Source organism: Podarcis raffonei, chromosome 11 (assembly GCF_027172205.1).
Source record: "Podarcis raffonei isolate rPodRaf1 chromosome 11, rPodRaf1.pri, whole genome shotgun sequence".
Taxonomy (NCBI): Eukaryota; Metazoa; Chordata; class Lepidosauria; order Squamata; family Lacertidae; genus Podarcis; species Podarcis raffonei.
Window position 1 is genome coordinate 59,427,368 of NC_070612.1, and position 17,019 is coordinate 59,444,386.

The window sequence follows — 17,019 nt, forward strand, 5'->3', positions numbered from 1 at the left end:
CAGGTCTACTGGGCCGAGGCCGTATAGGGCTTTAAAGGTCAACACCAACACTTTGAATTGTGCTCGGAAACGTGCTGGGAGCCAACATAAAAATGTTACTTGAAATGCAGCACAGGGAAAGTACTACACCTTGCTGCATTTTAAGCCACTGGTATGTACATAGCCCAAGTTCCCAAAAAAACCTCTCAGATATTCATATCCATGAACCTTAGGTGATCCCTTTCCTTTTTGTTTCTATATCATTTTTGCATACCTGCCTACATGACTAGTGGCATGTAATTATCTTAAAACATGCATCTGACACAAGCAGTTTCTTTAACCTGGGCAGGACCTGTTTTCATTAAGAACTTTACATTTTCATTTTCTGAAGGCCATGTCAGAGCAGATGATTCAGGAGCCACTCCTGCCCTCGGGACAGAAAGAAAAAGTATTTGCATATGGCATAGCAGTGAAGTCAGACCTATAATCATGCTGCCATTATGACAATGGCAGATTGGGTCCAAGGAAGCAGTGCTTCTTTTCATGGCCTTGATCCAGAACAGAGAACTGACTCATTTCAGTCACAAAGAGAGATTCTAAAGAAGCACCAAGGAATCCAAGCATTGCCTGGTTATGTCTAGGACCCATCTTTGCTGAGAAGTGTGATCAAACACACAGGAGGGCAAGGCTCCTACACCTTGACCAGTTGTGTCGTGTTGGACATTTCGGCAGGCACAACTCATCGTGCAGATGTGATAAACAGCGGCATCTGCTGAAATTGCTCTATATGATGAAATGGAAGAAGAACATCACCTTCCTTTGTTCTTTTCTGGTCACCCAATTGCAGCTTTCACGAACTTGGTGCCCTCCAGACTCCCATTAGCCAGGGAAGAAGGCGTCCTTCCAAATTTTCTGGTTCCACAAAAGCTCTAGGCAAAATTACTAGCGTGATCTTTACGGTGAATTGGAGACCACAGGTTTTGAAAAAAACATTGTAAGCAAGGAGAAATCATAACCAAAGGGCAACATATAACAAAACCACATGATTGTTTAGACTACACAAGCCCAAAATCTAAGACTAAACTTTAAACAGCTGCCAGATACTATATAGTTCAGGGTTTTAGTATCTAAGTTTACAAGTATAGCTTTACCCACTTGTGAAAAACTATGAAACTGGGGCAAATTGCATCAGTCAAAATTTATGTCAGAAAAATATTATATGCATATGATCTCTGGCCTATTTGGAATCTGGTACAGCTGCCAACTTTCCAAGCAACCATGGGAGTTGTGCCTTTAACAGCAGTTATGTAGACATTAACAGCCATTAACACAGGGATGGGGACTTGTGGCCTTCCAGATGTTGTTGAACTACAATTCTTATCATCCCTGACTATTAGCCATGCTGATTGGGACTCTTAAGAGTCCAACAACACAGGTTCCTTATCTCTCCCACAGTTTAGTTCAGTATTTTTTGTGGACAGTCTAGACGCCTGTTGTGGGACAACTAATAAATCTTTGAGATGGGTCATGGGGAAACTGAATTAAACTGGACCAGAATACTATGAAGTCAGTACTAAATACTAGGAATCCTTAATTCTGCAGCTCCCACTTCATCCATTAGGTGCCTCCCATGGTTCCTATAATGCTATTTGAAACTTCCAGGTATAGGACGGGATAAAAATTGAAACAACAACAACAACCTGCTCACCTAAATTCACAATCACCCTTTTTAGAAGGTCAAACTGTGTAGTTGAGTAGCAGAGGGTCGACAGTGTGCACAATCTATGCCCTACAAGAGCTCACTTGAACGTTGTAATAACAGACAATACAACTGCAGGCTCTCACGTAGACAAGTATGGTGTTTCACTGAGGATGAATGTCTGAAAGTGTCTATTGTCTCTCTTTAACTCTGCTATCTTCTTACTAAGGCATTGCGGTGGGGATGTCCTCCCTGTTGTTGTCCAATGTGCTGATAAAGGTTTGTTATTAACTTCCAATCGGAAAAAATCCTCTATTTTCAATTGTTGTGCCTTTTAGGAGGAAGTTGAAAGTGACGATACAAACAAAAAGAATTATATAGCAATGAGACACAGGAACATGGAAAAAGGCAACCCCCTCCACCCTAACCAGGTAAGAACTACTTATTTCACCCACTTGCTACAAGCACTTCTGAATCTGAATACCAACCACGCTAAGGGCCAAGCTACACTTCATGTTATAGCAGACTTCCTCAATGTGGCTTCTTCCAGATGTTCTTGGACTCCAACGTTCATCAGCCCCAGCCAGCATGGCCAACAGTCAGGGTTGATAGGAGTCTTAGTCCAGCAGTGGCAGCTATGGACTTTCAGATTTCAGTGGTGCCCTGTGCAACACCCAAATCCGATGTGCCCCCTCCTCTCACATCTCATTCTCAGTTATTGTTGCAGTGTTCCCTGCGACACCCTCATGGATTGGCCCCCAGTGGAGGTGAACCAGTTGCACCCCCCTCCCCTCAAATCTGCCTCCAAGTTCAGCAACATCTGGAGAACACCAGGCTGGGGAAAGCTGCGTTAAAAAATCTGGATTTTATAAAAGATGGGTGGGGCCAGGAGGAGTTTACCCATTTCCACCCGCCCCACAGTCCTGACCACACTCACACACAACTTCCATCTTGCAATTGCTGTGGGGGGGGATTTTCATTTGGAGCATGGTGCAAGGGGAACCTCTTCCTGTGATCATGATTCTGATCCCCTGCTGCTTTCTTTTCCTTTTTAAAATAGCATGTAAAGGTGAAGGTGTTTTTAATATAACAGCCCTAAACCCACAATCCTATGCAGTGTTAGGCTTGCTTAAGGTCATATATGTCAGCAGAGGTAAATGCCTGGGACTGGGCTGCAGGAAAGAATGGAAGAGAATTTCATTTGTTTGCGTGTTCAGATCCAGAAACTTCCCCCCTAAATAAATTCACACATGACTCAAAATGTTGGTTTGGTTTTTTCGCAGAATTTAGGCCACAACTTTATTGATTACAGCAAGTGAGTGGTTGCATAGGCTCTGGTTTGACTAGCTGGTTGCAGGTAGCGCTGACCCAGGGCACCAGCATAGGTCAGCCTAGGGTGAACACCTGGATAGGTGAAAAGCCAGGAACAGGCTATGTCCACCACCCAATGTCCCCCTGGACTCAGGCACTGGCACAACCCCCTCACAGGGGTTGACCAAACCATTGAATCCCTGGATTCCTTTAATGGAATACCCTTCACATAGGGATGGCGAGAGTGTTCCCCCATCTCTATCACCTGAACCAGAGCCTATCCACAACCTTACAAGTTGTGACGATTTGCTACGCGGCAGGCAAAACCCAAATGGCACCAGCCGATCAGCCAAGTGGGGGAAATTCCTGCCATGCCCCTGTCCCAACGACAGATGACACACGATGGCATAGCAAGGTCAAGCGCAACAAGCTCTAAAAGTAGGGAGACATGGGCGGGTGTTCCGAATGCACGCTCCGAAAGAGGAAGCTCTGGGTCACGTGCATGGGTATATATAGGTCCCTCGAACCATTTGGACTGCGTCCCATTGGCCAGATTGTACCAAGCTTCGAGGGACCTACCAGTCAGGTGTTGTGGCTTACCAAATGTTCCCACCCACAACACAGGGTGTCGGTTGTCAAGGTCTCACCGCAGTACGTGGCCTCTTTAAGGGAGGACCTGATTTTCCATTTTTAAGCAGACAAATCTGATTTTCACCCCTTGGGTATGGGATTGGAGGGTAATTATCCTTCAGATTGTGCACGCAGTTTTGCAAGAAACAGTAGCTGAGGATGACATGTTCAGGATTCTTCTCTGCTTCTTCCCACCTCCCCCGACCCATCCAGCTTGAAACAGACATCAGTATTGAAGGTGACCAGGAAGTGGACAAACATGAATCAGGAGAAAACAAGGACTCTGGGTGCAAAGGGTAAAAAAATCATTCTGAATTTCCCACTACCACTTTCCTCTTCAAGTGAAATGTCACCACATAGATGTGTTCTGTTTGCCAAATCAACATTCAACACCGTAATTCCAAAGGTGTAACTGATGTGTAACTTGACCTTGAACTTCAGCCAAAACTGTTATTGTTTCTTTCCTCTAAGTAGCACAGAGGGATGTATACAGGGCTGCCCCATGTTATTCTAACAAAATCTTGGGAGGAAGAGACTTGGAGAGATAATGACTTTCCCAAAGCCAGAACTTCCAACATTTAAGGCCCCATATTTTATACAGAATGTCAGAGATCAGGGGGTGGGGAAACTCAGGACCAAACGCAGCCCTCCGGGACTTACTTTCTAGTCCTTGGGACTCTCTCTAATCTCCAGACCACAAAACCTCACTGCAGGCTGGAATGTGTCCTTGAACTGTAATAAGGCTTCCTGCCTGCCTGGATAAAAGGCTGAAAATCAGTGTGCCAATACGTTTTTAAGTGGCTGTACTCTGAAGACAGCACCTTACAAATCTGAGAAATGGGTCCAGAGCTTTGGGTTCAGTCTGCTTCCTTTTGGGCTGCTTGGGAGAAGTAGCCTGCTTCAGTTCGATATTCCTATTCCTCTGTTTGTCTTCACTTTTGTTTGCTTTCACCCACCCTCTTTGCTTTTGTCATTCTAGGTGTTTTGAAAAGAAATACGATGCAGCCTTACACTTTTTCAGGAAACATAAAACCAGAATTCGATATGTTATTTATGGAATACTAATAGCAGGTATTTATTGGACATCACAGAAAATGATAATCTCTTAGTTTTATAGAGAGTTTGGATGTGTGTGTGTCTGTTTGAAGCCTGAAATTAATTACACAAAATGGAATAACCTTATTAGACAGCAACTGAAACTTATTTGACGATTGCATACCATGTGGAATAGTAGTGCTACTTATTATTACGATCTACAAAGGGAAAGATATGATGTACACTTACGTTTTTATTATTATTATTACATTTATACCCTACCTTTCTTCCAAGGAGATCAAGATGGCATACATGGTTCTCCCCCACCCTCATTTTATTCTCACAACAGCTCTGTGAGGTAGGCTGGGCTAAGGGACTGCAGCTGGCCCAAGCTCACCCAGTGAGATTCATCACTGAATGAGGATTTGAACCCTGGTCTCCCAGATCCTAGTCCAGAGATAGACCTAGTCCAGAGTCCCATGAGTTCCAGCCAGCGTGGTCAAAGATCAGGAATGAAGAGAGTTGGACTTCAACAACATCTGGAGAGCCACAGGTTCCCCATCTCTGTCCTAGTCCAACTCACTAACCACTGCACCAAATTGGCTTGATGTGATATACATCTTTTCAATATAGCTCAGTTGGTAGAGCATGAGAATCTTAATTTCAGGGTTATGTGTCTGAGCCCCACATTGGGCAAAATATTCCGGCATTGCAGAGCGTTGGACTTCTTGATAATCCTTGCGGTCCCTTCCAACTGTACAAATACTTTGATTCTTTGAAATCTCTTTGTAAGATTTCAAGAGATTGCCACCTACTTTAAACTTACTACAGTGTGACCCTACACATATCTATTCAGAAGTCCTGTTGATGGGATTTGCTCCCAAGCATGTACAGGATTTCATCCTAAATGATCTAAATTACCCCAAAAGCTCACTGGAAAAACTTGTTGGCTCTCTGAACCTCCCACATTTTGAGAATCATTGTTAGGGCACCTGCTTTGCATGCAGAAGATTCCAGGTTCGATTCATGTTCTCTCCAGTAGGGCTGGGAATGTCTGCTGTCTAAGACGCTGGAGACCCACTGCCAGTCGGAGTAGACAATATTGAGCTACAAGGACCAATGGGTCTGACTCAGCAGAAGTCAACCCCCAAATGTTCATGTGTTCAGAAGCACAGTTGGTTTGTAATGATTTTAACTCAACATGAAGCCATACTGGCATTGATATCATGATAGGTAAATGAACTTATATTTCAGCGATATTGTTTTGTAAACCCCTTTTTGTAACAATTCTCCTGGAGAAAATACATGTTCACACTGCAAGTTGTAAAATGAAGTTATCAAAGCTGGCTGTTCATTCCTCCCTTTTGCTCTTGGATCAGAAAGGTGGTTCCTCCCACCTTAATCTTTAATGAAAACACAACGAAGAGAGGATTGCAGAAACGCCACGCATTCATCTCACATTATCCCACATGTAGGCACTTGCCTCACAGTGCAAAACAAAGCACACTTTATTTATTTTTATTTTTTACCATGGGAGCTAATATTTAAGGATTCAGTTTCCATGTCTCTAGCTATTTGCATAACACTGGCTCTGGGACAAATAGTGAGAAAAATATGTGAAAAGGCCTCTCTAAATAATTGCTTCCTTTTCATAATCACTTCTGCTGTTGTCTGAAGGACTTGCGCACTTGTGTGCAAAGGAGAAACACAGACCTTATTTTACTGGTGATCGCAGAGACTTCCTCATTTAAATATAACATGGGAGGAAATGAGCTAATAATGTATCCATTTTACCAAATCATGAAAGTCCCTCAACAGGAGACAATTCTGACTTAAATGATCACATTATAAAGACTGGATTTGCTAAGTCATGGCTTTTCTTTCATTAGAGCCTCTGGTTCTTCCAAAGCTCTTCCATGAACCTGTAAAACTGCTTCTGTTCAAATGTCTGAACCTGCCCTGGACCATAATGCAGATTGTGGTCTAACAGGTAGCTGGGCCTGCCCTAGACTGGCCAGATCTCCTTGAAATACTTCCTGATAGTCTACAGTTCTTGCATTATCCTCTCCCTTTCACAAGAACAGAGGCTGAATCACTATGAGTGGAATTCAACTAAGTTTTATTCAGAGTAGATGTGGTGTTGTTTTTACTTAAATTATAGTAATTATTTCCAAATGTGCCTCTATATATATGAATTAGCATGTGAGAATCTTTTGTCCTTTTTAAAATGTACCTTTTGTGTGATATGAAGGTATGTGGTGATGGGGAAATGTTGCACTTGGGGTGGAGCTCTCAACTCTTCTCTGATCAGCAACAGAGAATTTCAAATAGATACACACATATCAACAAGTGCAATGTGAGCAAGTCTTCTAATTTTCTTGGTCAGTGAAGCGTGGAAATTTGGCTTAGTTAAACATTAGATGTGATAGTGTTAGTGGTCCTTTCTGCTTTGCTGGGTAAGGATGCTTCCACCATCCTCCCTCCTCATTAATAATAATAATAATAATAATTTATTTATACCCTGCCCATCTGGATGGGTTTCCCCAGCCACCTGGGGCAGCTTCCAACAGACTATTAAAAACACAACAAAACATCAAACATTAAAAACTTCCCTGAACAGCCTTCAGATGTCTTCTAAAAGCCAGATACAGTAGCATCTCGGCTTACACGTAAACTTCACGTTGCGAAAGTGGCAAACCCGGAAGTGTTTCACCTCGTGCGCATGCACAGAAGCGCTCTACCATGCTACATGCATGCGCAGAAGTGATCTGCCGCCCCGCACGCACATGCGCAGAAGCGGTCCCTCAGGTTGCAGAAACCTCGTGATCCAACCGGAGCTCCAGAAAGGATCCCGTCTGCAACCGGAGGTACCACTGTAGTTGTTTATTTCCTTGACATCTGATGGGAGGGCATTCCACAGGGAGGGTGCCACTACTGAGAAGGCCCTCTGCCTGGTTCCCTGCAACCTTGCTTCTCGCAGTGAGGGAACCACCAGAAGGCCCTCAGTGCTGGCCCTCACTCTTCCCCGGCATTCCAGCATAGGAAGCTGCCTTAAGCCAAGTCACACAATTGGGTCCATCTAGCAGCTAGATTCTACCTCAATGCTGCCTACAGTGATTGACAGGTTCCTCCAGGATTCTTTCCCCAGCCTCACCTAGAAATGTCAGGGATTGAACCTAGAACCTTTTGTGTGCAAAGCCGTTGCTCTTCCACTGAATGCTTCCCCAAGCATTTGCTTATCTCGAATGGAAAGGAAAATTGCGTCAATAAGTGCACTGGCCTATGCAAGTAGCACTGTTTGAAGTGCTGTTTTCCAAATAAAGGCTTGGATAATTGTAGCAAAGATGTTTGAGGATTTTGTTGGGAAAGGAAACAAGGGAGGACAGGTATTGTATGCAATGGGCATGCCTCATATATGGCGTATCTGATTTATGACTATGCTTGTTTCCATGACAGCTTATCTGGCCATGGTAATTGCGGCCTGTATCTTGAATTTTCGCAGAGCTTTGGCCCTCTTTGTACTCACCATCCTGGGCATTTTCTTTATCTGCTGGGACTTTTTGATGGCCAGATATGAGGACAGAATTGCAGAATCGCTTTCCCCTTGTGGAAAGTTTCTGGATACCCAATGGTTTTGGCTGAAATGGTAAATATTGTGGTTTCTTTCTTTGCAGATGAATTAATTCCTCTAGCTCATAATCATCACATAATGTATTCATTGAAATCACACTTTGAAACCATGATTTATTAATTTTTAAAGAGGCAGGGAATATAAATGCAGCTTTATGAACACCAAGGACAGACTTTTAGGTGTTAATTCTTAGTAAATGTTAGTGCCTTCTTAACCCTGCAGAAGTCAATTTCAGTATATACAGTGGTGCCTCGCAAGACGAACGCCTCGCAAAACGAAAAACTCGCAAGACGAAAGAGTTTTCCGTTTTTGAGTTGTTCCGCAAGACGAATTTCCCTATGGGCTTGCTTCGCTGCCGCCCGCCAGCATTTTAAAATCTCCCCGGGACAGCGGAGAAGTCTCCGCTGTCCTGGGGGCTTTTAAAATGCTGGCAGTCGGGAGGAAAGCCCTCCTGTCCCCGGAGCTTGCGGGGCGGGAGGTGGGGAGAAGGGCTTTTCTTCCCACCGCCAGCCTTCAGAACAGCCTTCTGAAGGCTGGCGGTGGGAAGAAAAGCCCTTGTCCCCCCCCCAGCCTTCAGAAGAGGTCGGGGGACAGACTGTCCCCGGACCTGGTCTGAAGGCGGTTTCCATAGGAACGCATTGATTGATTTTCAATGCATTCCTATGGGAAACCATGCTTCGCAAGACGAAAAACTCACAAGAAGAAAAAACTTGCGGAACGAATTAATTTCGTCTTGCGAGGCACCACTGTATAGCCATAAGACAGGTAGGTAAGAGCTGGTAACATTTGAAGGCACCTCTGCAGCTGTCTTTTTTAACAGCAGTTTGATGTGCGGCACTTAGCAAATTTCAGTGTTTAGCTCATTGGTATCAAAAGGTTATCAAAGTCCCCCTAGGAGGGAACCTCTCCTATTCACTCCCACAAGGAGTAGTGATGGCCAGCAACTTGAATAGCTTTGAAAGACACATTCATGGACCGTATAGTAAAAGCTATGGTTTTCCAGTAGTGATGTATGGAAGTGAAAGCTGGACCATAAAGAAGGCTGATCGCCAAAGAATTGATGCTTTTGAATTATGGTGCTGGAGGAGACTCTTGAGAGTCTCCATTCTGAAGGAAATCAGCCCTGAGTGCTCACTGGAAGGACAGATCCTGAAGCTGAGGCTCCAATACTTTGGCCACCTCATGAGAAGAGAAGACTCCCTGGAAAAGACCCTGATGCTGGGAAAGATGGAAGGCACAAGGAGAAGGGGACGACAGAGGACGAGATGGTTGGACAGTGTTCTCGAAGCTACCAGCATGAGTTTGACCAAACTGTGGGAGGCAGTGGAAGACAGGAGTGCCTGGCATGCTCTGGTCCATGGGGTCACGAAGAGTCGGACACGACTAAACGACTAAACAACAACAACATTGAAAAGTTATCAAAGTCCCCCTATGAGGGAGCCTCTCCTATTCGCTCCCACAAGCTGTAGTGATGGCCACCAGCTTGAATAGCTTTGAAAGACACATTCATGGACGATAAGACTATCAGTGGCTACTAGCCAGGATGACGACAACAACCCTCCACTGTCGAAGGCAGTATGCCTCTGAATGACAGCTGCTGGGAATCACAAGTTGGCTGTTGTGCTGAGGTGCTGCTTTGGGGCATCCCATAAACACCTGGTTGGCCACTGTGAGAACAGGATGATGGGCTTTGGGCCTGATCCAGCAGCCTGTTCTCATGCTCTTGCGTTCTTAGCAAGAGTAAGCCAGACTAGTTTTTCCTTGCTTTTTGGCAGCCGTAAATATATGCCTTGTCTTGTTTGGAGGTAAACAGGGAGGAAATATAGGGGTTTTTTTGTGTGTTGATGATTTATATCTGTTTATTTGTTTTAAGGTAATTATAAAGCATTTTAAAAACATTTATGTGGGACGAAACATAACCCGAGAGGTCGGCATGCCTCTCAAAGGTCATGTACCACTGAAAGATGAATGCCTATATTCACGCAAACCTCATAGAATCATAGAATCATAGAGTTGGAAGAGACCACAAGGGCCATCGAGTCCAACCCCCTTCCAAGCAGGAAACACCATCAGAGCACTCCTGACATATGGTTGTCAAGCCTCTGCTTAAAGACCTCCAAAGAAGGAGACTCCACCACACTCCTTGGCAGCAAATTCCACTGTCAAACAGCTCTTACTGTCAGGAAGTTCTTCCTAATGTTTAGGTGGAATCTTCTTTCTTGTAGTTTGGATCCATTGCTCCGTGTCCGCTTCTCTGGAGCAGCAGAAAACAACCTTTCTCCCTCCTCTATGTGACATCCTTTTATATATTTGAACATGGCTATCATATCACCCCTTAACCTCCTCTTCTCCAGGCTAAACATGCCCAGCTCCCTTAGCCGTTCCTCATAAACCTGCCGGTGGCCTTAACATTCTGATCTTATGCATGTTTACTTGGGAGCAAGTCCCACTGAGTTCAACAGACCTTAACCCTAAAAACATATTCTTACAAACGCTCCAACTGATGAGCAGAAGGAATTCACAGGAGTCCCAGCCTTGGGTTGGGTTTTGTTGGAAAGGAAGTCACTGAAGCCTTATGGAGTCTTTGTGACATATGGTTTATTTTCAATTATATAGAGAGTGAGCATAAGATGGAAAGTTCACAGCACTGACACTCCAGTAGACCTTGCCCCACCATTAGGTTTTTAGGTGGAGCAACAATACCACAGCCTTGGATTCTCACAGACAGCAAATGAGGCCTTTGCGTGACACCTGCTCTTGCCAGGGGAGGGAGGGAGGCCTAGCCCCTCATCTAAGCATCACCTGCTGTGATAATGAAACTTTGGACCAAGTTTATGTAACAAAGCCAATCTTTAACAGACCTAGATAGTGGCATTAATTTAACAAAGAAAGCAGTTTCACCATACCCGTCAACTGTCCTGGCAAAAATGGGACGTCCCCTTTTTTTGCAAGAGCCCAGTGCCCAGTTTGGGTACAGCCATCTCATGTCACTATCTCAACCTGAAAAAAAGGACTTTTTCATGGTTGCAGTCTCATGCAGTGCCCAAAAATGGGTGGTTTGGGGCACTGTGCTCTTGTGCACGGTCTCTCAGGGCCATGATCTTACGCAGGTCACATGACTTGTGTGGGAGTGCAGCCCTAGAAGAAACGCATCCCGGTTTTTCACCTCAAGGGTGAAAATTTGACTATTTGATCAGTCTTTGCAGAAATTCTGTCTTAAAATCACAAGCTTGAAGAAGCCCCCCAAAATCCATTTAGTCTAACCCCAAACTTATTGCACTATGCATGGCATTATAGCCTTAATCTGCATTGATTTCAATAGGATGTAAGCATCCTAAACTATGCATAAAAATGTGTAGTTGTATTTTTGGTTACAATTTATTACTTTCTTAACCTTCCTGGAAATAACCTCAACTCAGAGCCAAACCAACCCCATCCCATTCAAGTAAGAAGTGGGAAGCATACATTTCTGTCTCTTGTGAAGCTGGCACAACCTTTGATGACCCAAAAAAACTGAGCAAGGTTCAACCAGCCATCTGTTGTGACCTGCATGACAACCCTCCTGCTGTCACACCCTAAGGCAAGTAGCAGAAACAGGAGAGTTATTGAGCCTGTGGTGGGCAGCTGTTCAGAAAGATGGCGGCCTGCATTTGGCTTAGCATGTGTGCTTTGTGAGGAAGGGTGGTACCAGAATAGTGCTTCTGTTTTGTTACTGAAAGTGATTTGTGGTGGTTCCAGATTTAGTTTTATTGTGCCCCATGGTGGAAGGCATGTAACAATTTTTTATATAACAACAACAATCTTTATTACGGTCCAGAGACCCAACAAAACATTACAAACAATACACAGTTCATACAGCCTACCTCCAGGTTCATCAAGCATTTTGTTTAGAATATAGGGCTCATTTGTTCTTGCAACCACCGATAAAAACTTTGCCACTGCCAACTTTCTAGCTTTTGTCTGGTCTTCCAGTAGGAACCTGACATAGTGAGCCTCTGATTTTCCTGGGAAAGGCACCAGCCAGGGTAGTATCAGTTCAGCCCTGGCCTGCTCATACTTCGCACAATGCAACAAAATATGATTTATGGAATCGATGTCTTGATGTCTTTATATAAATAAGTTGCCTAAAGCTGAAGGGAAAAGAAATTTCGACCAAGATGATGGTTGTGAATCTTTTTACCTAGGGCAGTGTGGATATCACTAGCAGCTGCCATCGTATGCTGGCTTGTCTTTGACACTGCCAGACAAGGAACCAACCAACTCATTTCCTTTGGCGGCCTTATAATGTATGTCTTCTTGATGCTGATCTTTTCCAAGTACCCAACGAAGGTGAGTCCTACATTTTCTTTGTCTGTGGCTTCATGTACTAACACTACAGACTTGGACCCCTGGCGAATGAGCTTACTTGCAGCAAGATTCCTAAATAATTATGTATCTGTTGCCGACAAATACCCAATTTGGGAGTCAAACTAAGTCAGAGGCTTGATGTAAGTACTTTTGATACAATTTATTAAAAAACACTCTAGGCAGATGCTTTTATCTCCTATGGTCACAACTGGGCCAGGTCACTCAGAAGGAAAAGATTGGGTTGCACCAGAATCTTGAAGATGCAGCCTAAGTTTAAGAGGGCTGAAAATACCCTAAACCTAGTCAGGGCTCCAGAAACATATAGAAACAAGCCACAGAATATGCAGAGTTAGCCTATCTTTCTGAAAGAATTAGAGATAAACCTAGGCAAAAGTTCATTTTAGAATGGGATCGTTTCAAGAGATACTTTTAAAATAGTTGCTGCAATCTGAATACGGTAATAGCTTTCGAGTAAACTCTGTAAATAATATATACTAAGGAAAATGATATGAAACACTAAATAGTGTGTTATGAAACAACTAAACAAAATCATGCAATATTAAAAGAAAGAAATATGGAAGGGACGGGAAGTCAGATGTTCGTGAAGGAAATTTATTGCTAAAAAAGTATATACTTTTTGTGATGATTGATGTTTTTTGACGGATTGGTAAAGATGATTATGAGTTTTTGTTGTACAAATATAATTACGAACAATAAAGCATAAAATAAATAAATAGAAACAAGCCACAATGAAGAACACAGAGGAAGGTTCACTAGCATACCCAGAAATGCCAAACTGCATCTTTAATAGAATCCAGTGTCCTCTTCACCTTGTTTTATGAATATCCCAGATTTTGAGAGTTCTGGTTTGGGGGGGGGGGATACATCATCTGCTACAATCATCTCTGCTATGATGACAATAGAAGGTTGTTCTTTGATCACCAAAGAAGATCAGTTAACTCTGATTTTCGCGCCAAGAACCAAAGCTTTCATTGGAATCATAACCTTAATCCACTGCCCTAGTTCACCACAAGTCACTGAGCTGTTTCCTAAGATTTTTAAGTCTCTTTGTATATGAGGAAATAAGCAACATAGAAGAGGAACTGCATACAGATACAAATTCTGATAGTTAAACCACTTTTCTGGAACAATTAATGTCTTGATTGTAAACCATAATCCTCCACATAGTATTCCTAAAAACACCAAGTGATAATAAGCCAGTCATCTTGTGTTTTCCCATGAGTCTTATTGCCCCTAATGGACCAGTTCTGTTACAATGAAATCCAAACCTGGCCCCATTAGATTTAAAATAGTTGAGATTTATAATCTGGGAGAAAACCGCAAAGCAGAGGATAGAACTGTTCATAGTGGGATACTTCATATTCTAAAATAAGTATGTTCTGCAAGCTTAGACTGTAAAATTCTTCCAAGTGGTCAAGTATCAGAACCACAAAACACAAATACACACATGTGCCTTTAACAGGTTTTTTCCCTTATACATGAAATTTTAAGCCGTAATATATAAGATATATATGGCAAGGTGTTAGGAGTTCAAGAAGTGCATTCTAGTCCCCTCCCTTAATTTTCCTTTTCCAATTGTCAGCATTGCTATTTAGCATGCTCAATCCTCAAATAACTGTTTTAGGAAGGTGTTTTCTTCTGGTACCCTTAGTTTTAAAACATTTTTGGTACTTCTGCAAATCATGGGGTTTCCCTGTATCTGTAGATTTTGCTTTCATATTTGTTATTGGCCTGTTTGGACTGTAATCTTGTTCATGCTCAGCACCTGAGATTGCTATTAGATTGGTCAAATTTGCATTCTAAATCGAGTGCTTTCTTTGTTTTGATGCATGGCTAGGTTGTATGGAGACCAGTAATTTGGGGGATAGGATTACAGTTTATTCTTGGACTAATAACTTTGAGGACAAAAGTAGGATTCGATGCATTCAACTGGCTTGGTGGTCAAGTGCAGGTAAGCAAATTTTTTTACTGAGTGGGTGGCTGCGGAAGGGGAAAGAGAGCCCATGTGAGTGGCTTCCATGAGGAGCTATCCCAAAGTAGGTTTATCTGCCATGTCCTGGAGGCTGAAGCATATTATCCAACATGCTGCAGAGGAAAATCAGGATGTGCATCTTTTGGGGCTATGCAAGTCACATGACTCACATGAGAACACCCCCACCCCCAAACACTTTTGGGGCTGTGACTTTTGGGTGATAGAGTGACTGCTGGTGGTCACATTAAAGGGGGACAGAGAAAGAGAGAGACCTAGATCTAAGAGATCCATCCCATGGTGGACAAGAAGGCGGGTGGGGGTGGTGGGGAAGAGATAATCTTGTTAGGATATTGATGTTCCGTTCCACCTTAAAAGGAACAGGCAAGACTGTTGTGTATCACATGCCTGTTTACAGTCCAGCACAGCCTGCTGGGAACTTCCGTTGTGGATAGCTTTTGTTTTTGTGCTTCCTGCTCTTGGACACGAAAGAGAGCAGACATGTATTCTTTGTCCTGAACTATGCTGAATAAAATGCTTGCAAATGCGCTTTACATATGCCTCTGTCCGCTACTTCCATTATGAAGAGTTATTCACACTGCTGATTAGAGCGTGCTCAAGTTTCTGAAGGCTTCTGAAGCTATAAGTCGCTGACTGATGCTGTTCCAAGGAAGGCCGGAGTTTGCCCGGCTGCTGGCCGGTGGGCTGGAGCCAGCTGGGGGCCTGCGACTTGCCCCCATTCCCTAGACGCATCCCAACAATACTCACTAGCTCAATGGGGCAACCCCAACGTCAGCAGAGGTTGACTGAGGGAACCCAGAAGTAAGCTTAGAACAAGCAGTGGCACTGGGGTGGGAGCAGATGTCACACTGCCGCTCAAGGAGCCAGGTGACATGCGCAAGCCCAAAAAAGGCATCTCTTACGGGGGCATACTCTGGCGGGAGCCAAAACAGGATACCCTGGGATCCAATCAGAAGCCAGGATGGCTTCTGTAATTCCAAGATGTCCCACTTAAAGTGGGACAATGGAGGGGTTTTCTGAAGGGAAGCAGCAAAGTAGATCACTCATATAGCGATTACTTGGGATACAGCCTGATCCATGTCTGCGACTCCCGGCCAAGATGAGACTGTCCACAGGGCACCTGTATCTTCCTTTCATGGAGGATAATATTGTCAGTTTCTTGCCATGATGGCTATTGCCCTGCCTCCACAGTCAGAGGCAGCAATGCTTCTGAATACCAGTTGCTGGAAACCGCAGGAGGACAGAGCACACTTGCGCTTGAGTCCTCCTTCAGTGGCATCTGGGTGGCCACTCTGAGAACAGGATCGTTGCCAAAGCAGGCTCCATTTTAGAAAAGGCCTTTCCTTCTGTGTGGGAAATGGGGGGATGCCTCTGCTAAGATAGTACTTGTTCAGGATTAACCAGTTAAAATTGAAGCATTAGTGCAAAGGTCTACACTAGGAGTGAGGAACCTTTAGCCCTCCAATTAGAGTTGTACCTCAGGTTAAGAACTTAATTCGTTTCAAAGGTCCGTTCTTAACCTGAAACTGTTCTTAACCTGAGGTACCACTTTAGCTAATGGGGCCTCCTGCTGTCGTTGCGTGATTTCTGTTCTCATCCTGAAGCAAAGTTCTTAACCCAAGGTACTATTTCTGGGTTAGCCGAATCTGCAACCTGAAGTGTCTGTAACCTGAGGTACCACTGTATGTTGGACTACAACTCCCATCATCCACAGCCATTGACCTTGCTGCCCAGCCTGCATGACCTATGACTGGGGATGATGGGAGCTTGAGTCCCACAGTGTCTTGAGGCCCACAGATTCACTGGTCTGGATTCACACCTGTAACTATTTGGATGAATTAAACATACAGAAATATTTTCTCTGGTGCCAGGAAAAAAGTCAGGTGAAGAAGTAAGTGCAGGAAGTGCAGCATAGATTATTTTTAGGAAACAAGGAAATGTACTGGACATGAACCTGTGTAAATAGATACAGTACCTGAAGGAGTTGTTTATGGTGAATGATGTTCATTTATTTCAAACTACTAGACCTATAACAATGCAGCTCTACAACTCTTGAACATTTTCCATTTGCTGTTCAGAACAAGTACATTCTGTTACATTTCTAAAAGCAGTAAGCTAACCACACTGACATTTAACTGGCAGCCTCACAATGCCTCCATTAGTTTGAAACCATCAGTCCTCTACCTTTTATACTAGCAGCTGCTTTTGCGGGAAGGGAATGGAAAGCATTGCAAACACACCTGAACTTACAGCAACTCTCTGGAAGACCCAGGTCCAAACACTGAGGCACAATGACCAGAAATTTAAAGCACTGTTGTTTGGATCAGGAAAAGCTCAGGCCAACTTAACACAAAATAGGAATGACGATGGCCACTT

At 43.7% G+C, this 17,019-nt stretch overlaps 1 protein-coding gene across 1 annotated transcript in view; it reads left to right on the forward strand.

Annotated features, from left to right (window-relative positions):
• Positions 1-17,019, forward strand: part of SLC28A3 (solute carrier family 28 member 3) — a 48,825-nt gene that overhangs the window by 11,759 nt on the left and 20,047 nt on the right. Inside the window, exons 2-7 of the mRNA XM_053408882.1 lie at positions 2,017-2,109; positions 3,833-3,915; positions 4,599-4,690; positions 8,111-8,300; positions 12,470-12,614; positions 14,491-14,604. Of these exons, the coding sequence (XP_053264857.1) occupies positions 2,017-2,109; positions 3,833-3,915; positions 4,599-4,690; positions 8,111-8,300; positions 12,470-12,614; positions 14,491-14,604 (717 nt within the window). The remainder of the gene's footprint in view (positions 1-2,016; positions 2,110-3,832; positions 3,916-4,598; positions 4,691-8,110; positions 8,301-12,469; positions 12,615-14,490; positions 14,605-17,019) is intronic.